Here is a 16107-nt window from a genome sequence, read left to right as displayed (position 1 = left end):
GGTATCTACAAAAGTAAAAAACATACTACTACTCAAATAAAGACTAGGCTAATAGTAAAATATTTAAAAATAAAGGCAGCAAGGGAAAACAACACTGAGACATCCCAAACACACTGGGACAGAGGAACATAAGCTAACTGCAACTTCTATTCCATATTATGGGCAGTTTTATGTCACTTTAAAAAAAACAGGCAATGACTGGACTTAGATTCAAATGGTACTAAGTACCCTAAGATGAACAGCCACATCTCTGTAATTGTGACAAAGATTTTCACTGACGGGCTCCTATTTGGTTCCCTTAAGTGACCAACAGTATATGTGTTCAAAACGTTATCAGGGTTGATATACACGTAAACATGCATATCTATTTACCAACGCTACTCAACATAATTTCAAGATCCTGAAAACTGAGCAACAGTTTACCTGCTCTTGCAAAGAGTAGTTGCACACTTTTTATTTCCACATCAAACTTGTCATATGCCTTATCCATTATTTCTTCCAGAGATGAATTACTAGTCTTCTGCAAACCTTGATCTTTACTGTTAAGCTGAAATGGAGAAAAACCTTCAATTTTTTTAACAGAAAAATCTTTATATCAACATACTTTAGTTGTGTTTTCTTAAAGCCTAAATAAAATTAAAACATTGCCCTTAATGAATTCATATTTTGCTTAATTTTCTAATAATTATTAGCAAATATTTTATTAGGAATATACCATCTCAGCATACATCTCTATTATGTTTGGGTAACAGGTACGCAGCACATTTATTTTATTTTATTTTTTGCGGTATATGGGCCTCTCACTGTTGTGGCCTCTCCCGCTGCGGAGCACAGGCTCCGGACGCGCAGGCCCAGCGGCCATGGCACGCAGGCCCAGCGGCCATGGCTCACAGGCCCAGCCGCTCCGCAGCACGCGGGATCATCCCGGACCAGGGCACGAACCCGTGCCCCCTGCATCGGCAGGTGGACTCTCAACCACTGCGCCACCAGGGAAGCCCCTCAGCACATTTAAATTAATGACAAGATGAGTTACACAGCTGTCTATCTCAAATAACCCGTCTAGACATGTGACTCTTCCTGACTCTCAGGAGTTGTCACCACTTGTGGCTCAAGCTTCCCTACCAGCTATCCTAAACTCTTCACCATGAAACAGAAGGTTTTATTCCTTCCTCTCCCCACTATATAACTAGAATAATTAGGCCATTAGAATTCAGCTCCAATCTAGATTTGCTTTTCCCTCTTCCTAAAGGAAAGAAGGATCAATTCAGGACTACATTTTTTGAAATCTTCACTTTTTCTCAGAAGATTGGATTTCTAGGAGGTTCAACACCCAAACCCTTAGAGTTCTCGTACTCTACTTAGTTGATGTCAGTGATTTAACAAACATATATTCATATCTGTATAATTTTCTATTCTCAAGACATATAAATTAACAAAGAAAACTATGCAATTAGATTCTGGAAACCTAGGAGTGCTTGAAAACTAGGAGTGCTTCTCTCTAATTAGGAAAAGACAGCAGTAAGCCAGTCCTCAATGTCAAATCATCCACCATTTCAGAAAATGTTAGCTGTTGTTTTTTTAATAGTGGTAAGATACATACAAACTACACAATCTAAGCTAGGCTTGACAAAATGCTAACAAGAAATAAGTCTAGGTTTAGTTTAAGTGAACTCTGAGGGAAAAACAGCATACTGTTAGACAGCTAGCTGCTAAACTGAGCAAAAATGGGCAGACAGAAATGCATATACACCTACCTGAAATGTACCAAAATCTAAGATGAGAAGATCTGACTTTTCATGGTGGAAACCTGTCTGTGGAACTATAAGATACGAGGGCTTCAGATTTATCCTTAAATCAAGAACTTTTCGGGTTTCAATAATATGTGTAAGTCCTAAAAGAAGAAAAAGAAATGATGAAAGATTATGCAGTCAAATTGAAATATGTAATCATATTATTAACAACGAGAATAAGAAGATCACTTGAAAAGTATGTTGGAGAAGTTCTTTTCACAGATTAGATTCTCCATTCAGCATGTAAGGTGAAATTGCATATGGTCAATGAGAAACAATCTTATTGCATAATATAATAAACCCAACACAGCTAGTATTTTAGCCAGAGATAGAAAAATTCATTATTTCTTTAGTTAAGTAACCATATACAGTAGGTGGCTTAAGATTAGAGGCCATAATGCACAAAAGTATGTATCTTTAAAACTCGATTTAAAGTATGTATCTTTAAAACTCGATTTAAAACACACACAGTACGGTGAACAGTCGCTTAAGAACTGAGACAGGGATGTTTTCCAACTCAAGTTCACTCTGCAGCACAGGTTCCTGAAGGTAACAGCAGACAGAATCACCTGTGCCCCATATTATTCTCTTTCTCACCCAGTCTGGCAGGTATATTTGACAAAAAACTACCTACACTATTTTAAACATAGTATTTACATTAGAACAGCAAAAAATTTTGAGAGTTTAGATGACATTTATGCAGTCAAATTCTTTACCTGTAGCTGTTCTCTCTTTAATTTCTTCCAGCTTCATCAATGTAGCTGATGTTATTTGCTCAAGATCTAATCCCCTATTTGACTGAAAGAATTCAACCACTGCATTGATGGTTTTCTGTAAAATCATTTAAAATATAAACAAGTTATACAGAGTACTTTCTATATTACAAAATTTAAAGTTTCAGTTTAATTCTAATCAACTCTGGCTCTGAACTGAGGTGGTACCTCCAAAGACAATCTACCCTACTACATCTCCCTCTGGAGTGAAAGGGAACCTGAAAAAAGGTATAGCCCACTTCACCTTATTGGAAAGGCAACAAACATGTGCGTATCATTAAGGTGACTTAAGTATGTTCTACGGTATCACATTGACGTAGCAATGGGGCATGACTTCTAGACTTAGCCTCCAGATTAGAAGGTGAAACTCCACCTCTCTATACTGCAACTGGATTCTCCTACTCTTTGAAGTTTAGAGAGGAAATAAGAAAGCTGTTCAGTCCTTACCTACACCCAAAACTTGAACTTAAATTCAGACATTTTGCAAGAAAGAATGAGTTCTGGGCATTGGATGTACAATGTTGTGAATGTACTTAACCCTACTGAACTATACACTTAAAAAATGGCTAAGATGGGAAATTATGTTCTATGTATTTTACCACAATTTAAATTTTTTAAAATTTTTTTTAAAAATCACACAATACAATAAATTCTGCCTCCCACCCACACTGTGAATTTACTTCTAAACTGTACAGTAAAAATAAGTCAGGGATCTCAATGACAGAGTGGGGCCAACCTACAAGTGATGGAACGAGTGATGCTCAAGATGCGTTAAGAGAGTCTGAATAAAGATGGAGCTACAGATACAGAACTGGAGCCAGCATTTTCAACAGCAAAGAAATGGCAATGCTTTTTTCTCACGTGAACAGTATCTAAAATTCTTTCATTTGCTGCTAAAGCTCTTTAAATTGGTTCCAAACATTGAAGAGAAAGGGAAAATAAGCAAAAAGAAACTGGGGTAGGAAACTGGTGTGTAGTTATATGTGAGTAGTTAGCCAGTATAATAAACACAGACTTCTTTAAGGGTATATTACTTTTTAAAAAAATTTAACATAAGCATACAGTAGAAAAAAATCTGTAGCATATGAAAAATCAAAATTAACTGCTAAACATGTACTGCTCTTTAATCAAGAAAAAAGTGTCAGTAAACTGAACTGCTAAGTAAATTAAGGTTAAATATGAAACGGAAAAAAGAAGAAAACCATATGTCAGAAGCATAAGACGTGTTTAATACGGATTCACTTTCTCCTTGTACTCACAGCATCATAGATGACCTCCACAGGCTGAGACTGAACAACCAGCGTCTGGTCAGCAGTACTATTCTCTGGATTGGTTTCAAATTCAATTTTAAGCAAGGATGATGCAGTATCGCCAATTGAAGCCACAAGTGATGGTACAATATCTTGCTGTCTCAGACCTGTTATATACCAGTGTTCTAATTTTGCTTCCACCCTACAATCCAATGTGGAAAAAAGAAGTATTAAAAATAAGATCCTTGTAATATAATAGGTTAAAATACAAATTTCCCTTTTAAAAAACTCCTTTGAGAGCCAGGACCATGCCCATCACCCAGAGTTGAAGTCCAAACTCCGAAGTCTAGAATTTAATTACCCATACAATCTGGGGCTTTTTTCTCTGATTTGGTTTATTTTTTAATTCTCCTTATCCTCATGAAAAATCCACTTTGGCCAACTTCAGAACACTGCAGAACTGCCACACGAATACATGCTATATGGAATACATGCTCATGGAACTCATCTCCCTATTTCATGCCACCCTGCACACTCTGCTCCCTCATCCCTGCATCTGTTGGTCCCTTCCATTCAGTTAGCCTAAGCCCCAGATCTCCAAGCCCAAGTTATTCCCTTCTACAACTGAGCTTGTGTAGCATTAACCCTAAGGTATTTCACATTACAGTACCTTCTTACTTATGAGCTCTCAAATATTATACAGATCTTAAATTAACTTTTTATTTCCTCTCTTATCAACTACAGCATAAACACCTTGAAAACAGAAAGTTATTGTTTCTATGCATAGCCTTCATAGTAACAAATCTATGAATTAAACAGTATACAAAAAATATTTGTGAAGGAAAAAAGGAAGGGGAGAACAAATGATGAGCTCCTCGTATAGTTCCGTAACAAATCAAACTCTAACATAAAATGACTATCTTCACACACAAAAGGAAAAGAAATTAGAGACAAACTACTATTAATCAGGTTTTTTTACGCTAAGTAACACTATATTTTTTTGGCCTGAAGTCAAACTTAGAAATAAAAATTAAAATAATAAGTTTTTAAAACTTACTTAAGTGCTTGTGCTCCTGGTCGCTGAGATACTTGGGTGCCAAGGCCAATTATCTGAATTTTCAGTATTTCTGGAATATTTCTGTTTTCTCTTATTGTAACAGAGGTGCTTACTAACTTCAGTGCCACAATATAAGCAACATACTAAATGAAAGAATGAATGAAAATGGTTAAATTTTAAGTAATTCTTTCATTTCTTCATATTTAAATCTGCTAAATTATAAAATGATCTAAAAAACGTATGTTCATTGTAAAAAAAGAACATTAGAAAACTCAATACAAAATTGCTTGCTCAAATAGGACATTTACAAAAGATTCAAAATTAATTTCTCTTAGTTTTAAAGGTAATAAAAATGAAATCTGATAAAATATTTTGTGGCCTAAAGATTCAACTCAGCAGCTTTCACTAAAGCAAATTAATTCAAACCAATCCTCTAGCTCAAAAACTGAACAAAATAAAAAGAATATCTGCTTGATGACTTTGGAGAGTAAGACATTGAGAAAAAAAAATTCTGCCCCCAAAATTGACAGGTCAAGAATACAGGTAGGACAGATAACTAAAGAGATGATTCTCATCAAACCACACCAGAAGAAGGGAAGTAAGGAACAAAGGATCTATGAAAGAGTCAGAAAACAATTAACAAAATGTAAATAGTAAACCCTTATCTCTCAGTAGTTACTTTAAATGTAAATGAATTAAATTCTCCAATCAAAACACAGAGACTGAAATAATGGATTTTTTTTTTTAAAAAAAGATACAATGATCTGCTGCCTACGAGAGACTCACTTTAGCTTTAAGGCCACACACAGACTGAGAGTGAAGGGATGGAAAAAGATATTTCAAGCAAACATTAACCAAAAAAGACAGAGTAGCTATATTTACATAAGAAAAAAAAATAGACTTTAAGTTAAAAATAGTCAGAAGAGACAAAGAAGGTCAATAATGATAAAGGGGTCAATCCATCAAGAAGATGTAACAACTGTAAATATGCTATGTACCCACTGGAGCACCTAAATATATAAATCAAATACTAACAGAACCAAAAGAAATAGACAGCAATAAAATGTTAGTTGGGGACTCCATTCTCAACAAAAGAGATATCATCCAGACAGAATCAATAAGGAAACAATGGATTTGAATAACACTACATGCTAAATGGACCTAAGAAACACAGAGAGAAATTCCACCAAACAGCAGCAGAATAAATACTCTTCTGGAATAAATGGATTGTTTTCTAGGATAGATCATACATTAGACCACAAAAAAGTCTCAAAATATTCAAGAAGATACACTTTATATCAAATGTCTTTCCAATCACGATGAAACTAGAAATCAGTAATAAAACTACAAAATTCACAAATACGTGGAAATTAAACAATACACTCATGAACACACTCCTGGATCAAGGAAGAAATCAAAAGGGAAAATAAAAAGTATCATGAGACAAACAAAAATGGGAACAGGGCTTCCCTGGTGGTGCAGTGGTTGAGAGTCCGCCTGCCAATGCAGGGGACACGGGTTCGTGCTCCGATTTGGGAAGATCCCACATGCCGCGGAGCAGCTGGGCCTGTGAGCCATGGCCGCAGAGCCTGCACATCCAGAGCCTGTGCTCCACAACAGGAAAGGCCACAACAGTGAGAGGCCCGTGTATTGCAAAAAAAAAAAAAAAAAAATGGGAACACAACATACCAAACTTACTGGATGCGGCAAAAACATTTTTAAGAGGAAAGTTTATAGTGATGAATGCCTACATCAAGAAAAAAGAAAGATCTCAAGTAAACAACCTAAATTTACACCTCAAAGAACTGTGAAAGAACAAACTAGGCCCAAAGTTAGAAGAATAAAGGAAATAAACATTACAGCAGAAATAAATGAAAAAGAGAATACAGCAGAAAAACAGAAACACAATGGAGATTAACAAAACCAACAGTTGGTTCTTTGAAAAGAAAAGCAAAACTGACAAACCTTTAGATAGACTAACAAAGAAAAAGAGACAACACATATAAATAAAATTATAAATTAAAGAAGGATCATTACAACTGATACCACAAAAATACCAAAGACCATAAGAGTGATTACTATGAACAGCTATCCACCAACAAACTGGAAAACCTAGAAGAAATTGATAAATTCTGAGAAACATAATCTACCAAGAATGAATCATGAACAGAAGATCTGAATAAACCAATAATGAAGGAGATTGAATGAGTAATTAAAAATATCCCAAGAAAAAAAAGCCCAAGACCAAATGTTTTCACTGGTGAATTCTATCAAACATTTAAAGAATCTACACCAATCCTCTCAAACTCCTCAAAAAAACAGAAGAGTAGGAATACTCCCAAACTCATTTTACAAGTCTGGCATTATCCTGATATCAAAGCCAGAAAAGGACACTATGAGAAAAGAAAACTACAGGCCAATATCACTGATAAACACAGACACAAAAATTCTCAACAAAATACTATCAAACCAAATTCAGCAGCACAGTAAAAAGATCATATACCATAATCAACTAGGATTCATCTCTGGGATGTAAGGATGGTTCAACATACAAAAAGAAATTAATGTAATATATCACATGAATAAAAAGATAAAAATCACATGACTATCTCAGTAGATTCAGAAAAAGCATTTGACAAAATTCTACATCCATTCACAATAAAAACTCTCAATAAATTGGGTATAGAAGGAATGTACCTCAACATAATAAAGGTCATATATGACAAGCCCACAGCTAACACCATACTCAATGTTGAAAGGTAAAAAGTTCTTCCCCAAGATCATGAACAAGACAAGGGTGCCCACTCTCACCACTACCATTAAACATAGTGTTTGAAGTCCTAGCCAGAGAAATAAAGCAAGAAAAAGAAAGAAAATGCATCCAAATTGGAAAGGAAGAAGGAAAATTGCCTCTCTATGCACATGATATGCCTTACGTAGAGAAAATCCTAAAGACTCCACCAGAAAAAGTCAGAACTAATGAAAAAAATTCAGTAAAGTTGCAGGATACAAAATTAGCATACAAAAATCATTTGTGTTTCTATACACTAATTTGAAGAAAAATTTTAAGCAATCCCATTTACAACAGCAAAAAAACAATAAAATAATTAGGAATAAATTTAACAAAGGAGGTGAAAGATATCTACACTTCAAACTATAAGACACTCATGAAAGAAACTGAAGAAAACATAAACAGAAAAGCTATGCTCTGTTTATTGACTGGAAAAATTAATGCTTTTAAAAATGTACATACTACCCAAAGTAATCTATAGATTCAATGCAATCTCTACAAACTCCAATGGCATTTTGCATGGAACCACAAAAGACCCTGAATAGCAAAAGCAATCTTAAGAGGAAAAAAAAAAAAACCACAAAGCTAGACTAGGCATAACACTTCCTAATTTCAAACTATATTACAAAGCTACAGAAATCAAAACAATATGGTCCTGGCATTAAAACAGACACACAGACCAACAGAACATAATCGAGAGCACAGATATAAATCCATGCATATATGGTTAACTAATACTTGAAAAAAACCCCAAGAATACCCAATGGAGAAAAGATAGTCTCTTTATTAAATGGTGCGAGAAAAACTGGATATTCACGTGCAAAAGAATGAAACTGGTCCCCTAACTTTTATTTTTTTAATTCATTTATTTATGGCTGTGTTGGGTTTTCATTGCTGCACACAGGCTTTCACTTGTTGTGGTAAGTGGGGGCTACTCTTCCTTGCAGTGCGCAGGTTTCTTATTGCGATGGCTTCTCTCTGTTGCGGAGCATGGGCTCTAGGCACGTGGGCTTCAGTAGTTGTGGCACGTGGGCTCAGCAGTTGTGGCTCACAGGCTCTAGAGCACAGGCTCAGTAGCTGTGGCGCACGGGTTTAGTTGCTCCGCAGCATGTGGGATCTTCCCGGACCAGGGATCGAGCCTGTGTCCCCTGCATTGGCAGGTGGATTTTTAACCACTGCACCACCAGGGAAGTCCCTGGTCCCCTATCTTACACCACTCACAAAAATTAACTAGAAATGGGTTAACAACTTAAATGTAAGACCTGAAGCCATAACTCCTAGAAGAAAACACAGGGAAAAAGCTCCTTGACAGCAGTCTTGGCAATGATTTTATGGATATGACACTGAAAGCAGAAGCAAGAAAAGCAAAAATAAATAAGCAGAACAACATCAAACTAAAAAGCTTCTGCATAGAAAAGGATGCAAGAAAATGAAAAGGCAACATACAGAATGGGAGAAAATATTTGCAAACCACATATCTGATAAGGGGTTAATAAGAAAAACATAAAAGGAACTCATACAACTCAATAGCAAAAAAAATAATAATAATCCAATTAAAAATTAGGTGAAGGACCTGAATAGACATTTTTCCAAAGAGGATATTCAAATGGCCAACAGGTATATAAAAAGATGCTCAACATCACTAATCATCAGGGAAATGCAATTCAAAACCACAGTGAGGGAGAAGATCAAGATGGCAGAGTAGGAGGATGTGAAATGAACTCAACTACCCAATATGAACACATCAAAATATGTCTACAGGGCTTCCCTGGTGGCGCAGTGGTTGAGAATCCGCCTGCCGATGCAGGGGACACGGGTTCATGCCCCAGTCCGGGAAGATTCCATATGCCGCAGAGTGGCTAGGCCCGTGAGCCACGGCTGCTGAGCCTGCGCGTCCGGAGACTGTGCTCCGCAACGGGAGAGGCCACAACGGTGAGAGGCCCGTGTACCGCAAAAAAAAAAAAAAAAAGTCTACATGTAAACAATGTTCATTGAAAACTAACTGCAGACTTGCAAAAATACTCCTGCAAAACCAAGGCTTTAAGAAAGACCCACATAGAATCAGGTAGTAAGGGAAGTGCATTAGTAAAGGCAAATACATAGTAAAGGCTGAGGATCAATCAATTAAGCTATCATGGAGATGAAAAGAAAAAAATTATAAAATCAACTATAACTACAACAATCAGTAAAGGGATAAACATGAAAATGTAAAATATGACATCAAAAACACAAAATGTGAAGGAGGGGAGAAAAAAATGTGTATCACTTACAATGTGCTTGAGCTTAAATGACTTCCTATTTAGAACAAGTAAATATAGTTATAGGTCAACAAACGTGAACCTTGCGGTAACCAAAAATCAAAAACTTACAATAGATATACAAAAAATACAGAGTAAGAACATAAGCACAGCACTAAAGAAAATAATCAAACCAAAAGGGAAGAAACTAAAAGAAGAAGAACAGGGAAGAACTACAAAAACACTGGAAAACAAGTAACAAAAAGGCAATAAGTACACACCTATCAACAATTACTTTAACTGTTAATAGGCTAAATGCTCCAATCAAAGACAAAGGATGGCTGGTTGGATAAGAAAACAAGACCCATCTTTATGCTGCTTACAAGAAACTCACTTCAGAGCTAAAGACACACACAGACTGAAAGTGAGGGGATGGTAAAAGATATTTCACGCAAATGGAAATGACAAGATATCGAGGGAAGCAATACTCATATCAGAAAAAACAGACTTTGAAACAAAGTCTATTTAAAAAAGACAAAGAAAGGCATTATATAATGAAAAAGAGATCAATACAAAAATAGAATATCACACTCATTAACATATATACACCAAATACAGGAGCACCGAGATATATAAAGCAAATATTAACAGACATAAAGGGAGAAACTGACAATAATACAATAATAGTAGGGGACTTTAACACTCCACTTACATCAATGGACAGATCATCTAGACAGAAAATCAATGAGGAAACAGTGGTCTTAAATGACACAACAGACCAGATGGACTTAATAGATATCTATAGGACATTCCATCCAAAAACAGAAAAATACACATTGTTTTCAAATGCACATGGAATGTTCTCCATGATATATCATATGCTAGCCCACAAAACAAGTCTCAACAAATTTAAGAGGACAGAAATCATATCAAGCAATTCTTCCAAGCACAGTGGTATGAAACTAGATATCAACTACAGGAAGCAAAGGCAGACAAGCATGAACACATGGAGACTAAACAATATGCTATTCAAAAACCAAAAAGTCAATGAAGAAATCAAAGAGGAAATCATAAAATATCTCCAGACAAACAAAAACGGAAACATAACTCTCCAAAATCTATGGCATGCAATGAAAGCAGTTCTGAGAGAGGTTTATATCAATACAGGCCTACCTTAAGAAATAAGAAAAATCTCAAATAACCAAACTTACCATCTAAAGTAATAAGAAAAAGAAGACACAAAGACCAAAGTCAGCAGAAGGAAGAACATAATAAAGATCAGAGAGGAAATAAATAAAATAGAGACCAATAACTAGGCTCACCAAGGTGAAAAGAGAGAACCCACACAAACAAGACAAGAAATGGAAGAGGAGAAATAACAACCATTATCACAGAAATGCAAAAAATCATAAGAGAATACTATGAACAGTTTTATGCCAACAAATTAGACAACTTTTCTAGAAGAAATGGACAAATTTCTAGAAACATACAACCTTCCAAGACTGAATCAGGAAGAAACAACCTGAACAGACTGACCATTAGTAGTAAAATTGAGTTAGTAACCAGAAATCTCCCAGCAAACAGAAGTACAGAATAAAACAGCTTCATAGAGAAATTCTACTAATCATATAAAGAAGAGTTATCACCTATCCTTCCCAAACTATTCCAAAAAACTGAAGAGGAAGGAACACTCCCAAATTCATTCTCTGAGGCCACCAATACCCTGATACCAAAACCATACAAAAAAAAGAAAACTACAGGCCAATATCTCTGATGAATATTGTTGCAAAAGTCCTCAACAATATATTAGCAAACTGAATTCAACAATATATAAAAAGGGTCATACACCATGATCAAGTAGGATTTATTCCAAGGATGTAAGGATGGTTCAATATTCGCACATCAATCAATATGATACACCACATTAACAAAAGGAAGGATAAGAATCACATAATCATCTCAACAGATGCAGAAAAAGCATTTGACAAAATTCAACATCCATTCATGACAAAACTCTCACCACAGTTGGTACAATTGGAACATAATCTTAACATAATAAAGAGCATTTATGACAAACCCACAGCTAACATCATACTCAATGCCAAAAAGCTAAAAGCTTTTCCTCCAAAATCAGGAACAAGACAAGAATGCCCACTCCCACCAATTCTATTTAACATACCATTGGAAGTCCTAACCACAGCCATCAGATGAGAAAAAGAAATAAAAGGTATCTAAATTGGAAGGGAAGAAGTAAAACTATCAATGTTTTCAGATGACATTACACTATGTATAGAAAAGCCTAAAGCCTCTACCTAAAAACTCTTAGAATAAATGAATTCAGTAAAGTTGCAGGATACATGATTAATAAACAGAAATCTGTTGCTTTTTTATACACTAGTAATGAATGATCAGGAAGAGAATGCAAGGTAACAATTGCATTTAAAATCACATCAAAAAGAATAAAATAGCTTAGGAATAAACTTAACCAAGAAGGTGAAAGACCTACACTCTGAACATTATAAAATGCCGATAATGGAAATTGAAGATGATACAAAGAAATGAAAAGATAACCCATGTTCTTAAATTGGAAGAATTAGTATTGTTAAAATGGCCATATTACCCAAAGCAATCTACCGATTTAATGTCATCTCTATCAAAGTACCCATGATATTTTTCACAGATCTAGAACAAATAATTCCAAAATTTATATGGAACCATAAACGACTCCAAATTACCAAAGTAATTTTGAGAAAAAAGAACAAAGCTAGAGGTATCACGCTACCTGATTTCAGAGTATACTACAAAGCTACAGTAATCAAGACAGTATGGTACCTGCATAAAAACAGATACAGAGATCAACAGAACAGAATAGAGAGCCCAGAAATAAACCCACACACTTACAGTCAATTAATCTATGACAAAAGAGGGAAGAATATACAATAGAGAAAAGATAATCTCTTCAATAAGTGATGCTGGGAAAACTGGACAGTACATGTAAAAGAATGAAATTAGAACATTTCCTCACCCCACATACAAAAAAAAACTCAAAATGGACTGAACACCTAAATGTAAGACCTGAAACCATAAAACTCACAGAAGAACATTCACAGGAAGAATATTCTCTGACACAAATCGCAGCAATATTTTTTTGATCTGTCTCCTAAGGCAAAAGAAACAGAAGCAAAAATAAACAAACAGGCCCTATTAAACTTAAAAGCTTTTGTAGAGCAAAGGAAACCACTGACAACATGGAAAGGCAACCTACCATATAAGGGAAAATATTTTCAGGTGATATTACCAATAAGGGGTTAATATTCAAAATATATAAACAACTCATACAACTCAATATCAAAAGACAACTAACCTGATTAAAAAAATGGGAAGAACACCTGAGTAGACACTTTGTTCACTGAAGATAGAGATGGCCAAAAGACACATGAAAAAAAGTTCAACATGGCTAATCATCAGAGAAATGCAAGTCAAAACTGAAATGAGATATCACCTCACACCTGTCAAAATGGTTATTATCAAAAAGTCCACAAATAACAAACAAATGTTGAAGAGGGTGTGGAGAGAAGGGAACCCTCCTACACTATTGGTGGTAATGTAAATTGGTGCAGCCACTATGGAAAACAGTATAGCCGTTCCTCAGAAAACTGAAAGTAGAATTGTCATATGATCCAGCAGCTCCACTCCTGGGTGTGTATCTGAAGAAAACGAAAACACTAATTCAAAAAGATACACGCACTCCAATGTTCACAGCAGTAATACGTACAATAGCTAGGATATGGAAGCAACCTAAATGTCCATCAACAGACATAGAGAACAAACTAGTGGTTACCAGATAGGCAAGGGAAAGGGGGATGGGCACAAAAGGTGTTTGGAAATTAAAAGGTACAAACTATTATATATAAAATAATAAGCAACAAGGATATATTGTACATCACAGGGAAATATAGTCATTATTTTGTAAGAACTTTAAATGGAGCATAATCTATAAAAATACTGAATCACCATGATGTACACCTGAAACTAATATAATATTGTAAATCAACTATACTTCAACTAAAAAACATTAATAACTTCATACGGAGGGAAATACATTTGCCAGTGTTCTTTAGGAAAAAAAATAAGAAATCACAATGAGATATCACCTCACACCTTTTAGAATGGCTATTATTCTGTACCAATTTATATTCCCATGCTTGTACACTGTGGGTGGGAATGTAAATTGGTATAGTCACTATAAGAACCACTGAGGAGGCTCCTCAAAAAACTAAATAGAGAAGTACCTTATGATCCAGCAACTCCACTTCTGGATATTTATCTGAAGAAAATGAAATCAATACCTCAAAGAGATATGTGCACTCCCATGTTCACTGAAGCATTATTCACAACAGCCAAGACATTATAACAACCTAGGTGTCCACTGACTGATGAAAAATAAAGAAAAAGTGGTGTGGATATACACAATGGAATATTATTTAGCCATAAAAAGGAAGGAAATCCTGCTACAACATGGATGTAGCTTGAGGACATTATGCTAAGTAAAGTAAGTCGAACAGAGAAAGACAAATACTGTACGGTCTCACTTATATGTGGAATCTAAAAAGACCAGAGAATAGACTGGTGGTTGCCAGGAACAGGGAGCAGGGTATGGGGGAAATTGGTGAAGGCAGTCAAAGGTACAAACTTCCAGTTATAAAATGACTAATTTCTAGGGATGTAATGTAATTTAACAAACACATAAAAGACTCCTACAAACCAATAAGAAAAAGACAACCCAATAATGAACAAGAGACTCAAAAGCTACTTCACAAAAGAGGATATCTATCAGGCCTACAACAGTACAAGAAAGTGAAAAACCTCTTCAGTCATCCAGAAAACACAAATTAAAACCACAATGAAATACTACATACTCACCATTTAGAATGGATAAATTTAAAAGACTGATGATGGTAAGAGTTGGTAAAGATGTGGAACAATAAGAATCCTCATATACCACTGATGGAAATGTTTTTCACATTGGAAAAGTATTTAGTAGAATCTATTAAACATACTCATATCCTATGATACACCAAGTCTACTCCTAAGGGTATACTGAGCAGAAAATCTCATATGCCCACTAAAAGACATTTACAAGAAGTTAACAGCAGCATAACAACCAAAAAACAAAAACAACCCAAATGCCCATAAACAAAAGTATGAATAAATAAGTTGTGTTATTTTCAAATGAAAATACCTACACAACGATGAAAGTGAGCAAAATACACACAGTGAAAGAACAGAGATAGATCTCACAATAATGCCCTACCTATTGCACAGTCTATAATTTAACCGATAGTAAATTACACTGCTGTTCTTTATGACACATCAAATGAGCAATACATTTTGGTTTTGATGACTCTTTTATACATGAGTTACATTTCACACACACAGATTTTTTAAGATAAAATTTTTAAAAGACAATTTACCTCTATAATAAGTACTTTTTATCAGGTTATTCTCACATTCATTAAAGCAACTAAATCTAAAGTTGGAGACAGTTTTAATTGGTAAGGTCTGACTGAAACATTTAACAAAAAGTAAAGCAGAAACAAACTGTAACGTATTTTATTAGTTACTTTAAAAATCAATAACTTGTTTAACCCAATTCAAGATAACACAGAAAAATGAAACCACCTAAATAATTACCACCTAAATAATTACCTGCTTGGGTAAAGTTAGGTTGTGGGTGCTCTCACTATAACCAATAGCCGTGAAGAGCTTATCCTTTTCCTCTGGGGTCATAAGGTCATCAATAGCTACAAAAAGATAATATTTTAAGAAATCAATTGCTTCAGTCTTACAGATACAATAAAAAAAATCAAACCAAACTAACAAGTGGCCTAAAATCAATAGACACAAATGCTAAAGCAAAAGCAGCAAAGTAATTTCCTCTAATATACTATTTTGACTTGTTAAACATCATGTATTTGCTTATTTAGGTCAAGAAAATGCAAAGAGACACCATTAAGGGAATTCAGGTGTCACACAACAATTTTATAATTCCCTAAGTATTTTAAAAATTAAGTGAAACATCTAATTAAATATCCATGTAAAAAAGTAACAAGGAATGCTACCTGTGAGATTTCTGAATTTCAAGTTTTAAAATTTCACACAAATAACTTTTCTCAAAAATTCAAAGTTTTATTTTAGTTAAACAAACA

At 34.9% G+C, this 16107-nt stretch overlaps 1 protein-coding gene across 4 annotated transcripts in view; it reads right to left on the bottom strand.

Moving 5' to 3' along the window:
* The window catches only part of VPS13C (vacuolar protein sorting 13 homolog C), a 177513-nt gene that overhangs the window by 105388 nt on the left and 56018 nt on the right, over nucleotides 1–16107 (bottom strand). For all 4 annotated transcript variants that reach the window (XM_007458878.1, XM_007458879.1, XM_007458876.1 and 1 more), the window contains 6 exons: nucleotides 15608–15702; nucleotides 4871–5013; nucleotides 3823–4015; nucleotides 2507–2621; nucleotides 1755–1891; nucleotides 424–547 (listed from right to left, as the gene is read on the bottom strand). In XM_007458878.1, coding sequence (XP_007458940.1) covers nucleotides 424–547; nucleotides 1755–1891; nucleotides 2507–2621; nucleotides 3823–4015; nucleotides 4871–5013; nucleotides 15608–15702 — 807 coding nt within the window. The remainder of the gene's footprint in view (nucleotides 1–423; nucleotides 548–1754; nucleotides 1892–2506; nucleotides 2622–3822; nucleotides 4016–4870; nucleotides 5014–15607; nucleotides 15703–16107) is intronic.

This window comes from Lipotes vexillifer, unplaced genomic scaffold (assembly GCF_000442215.2).
Source record: "Lipotes vexillifer unplaced genomic scaffold, Lipotes_vexillifer_v1.1 scaffold102, whole genome shotgun sequence".
Lineage (NCBI taxonomy): Eukaryota > Metazoa > Chordata > Mammalia > Artiodactyla > Lipotidae > Lipotes > Lipotes vexillifer.
Note: the sequence above shows the minus strand (reverse complement) of the source record. Positions and strands in the feature narration are given on the sequence as shown.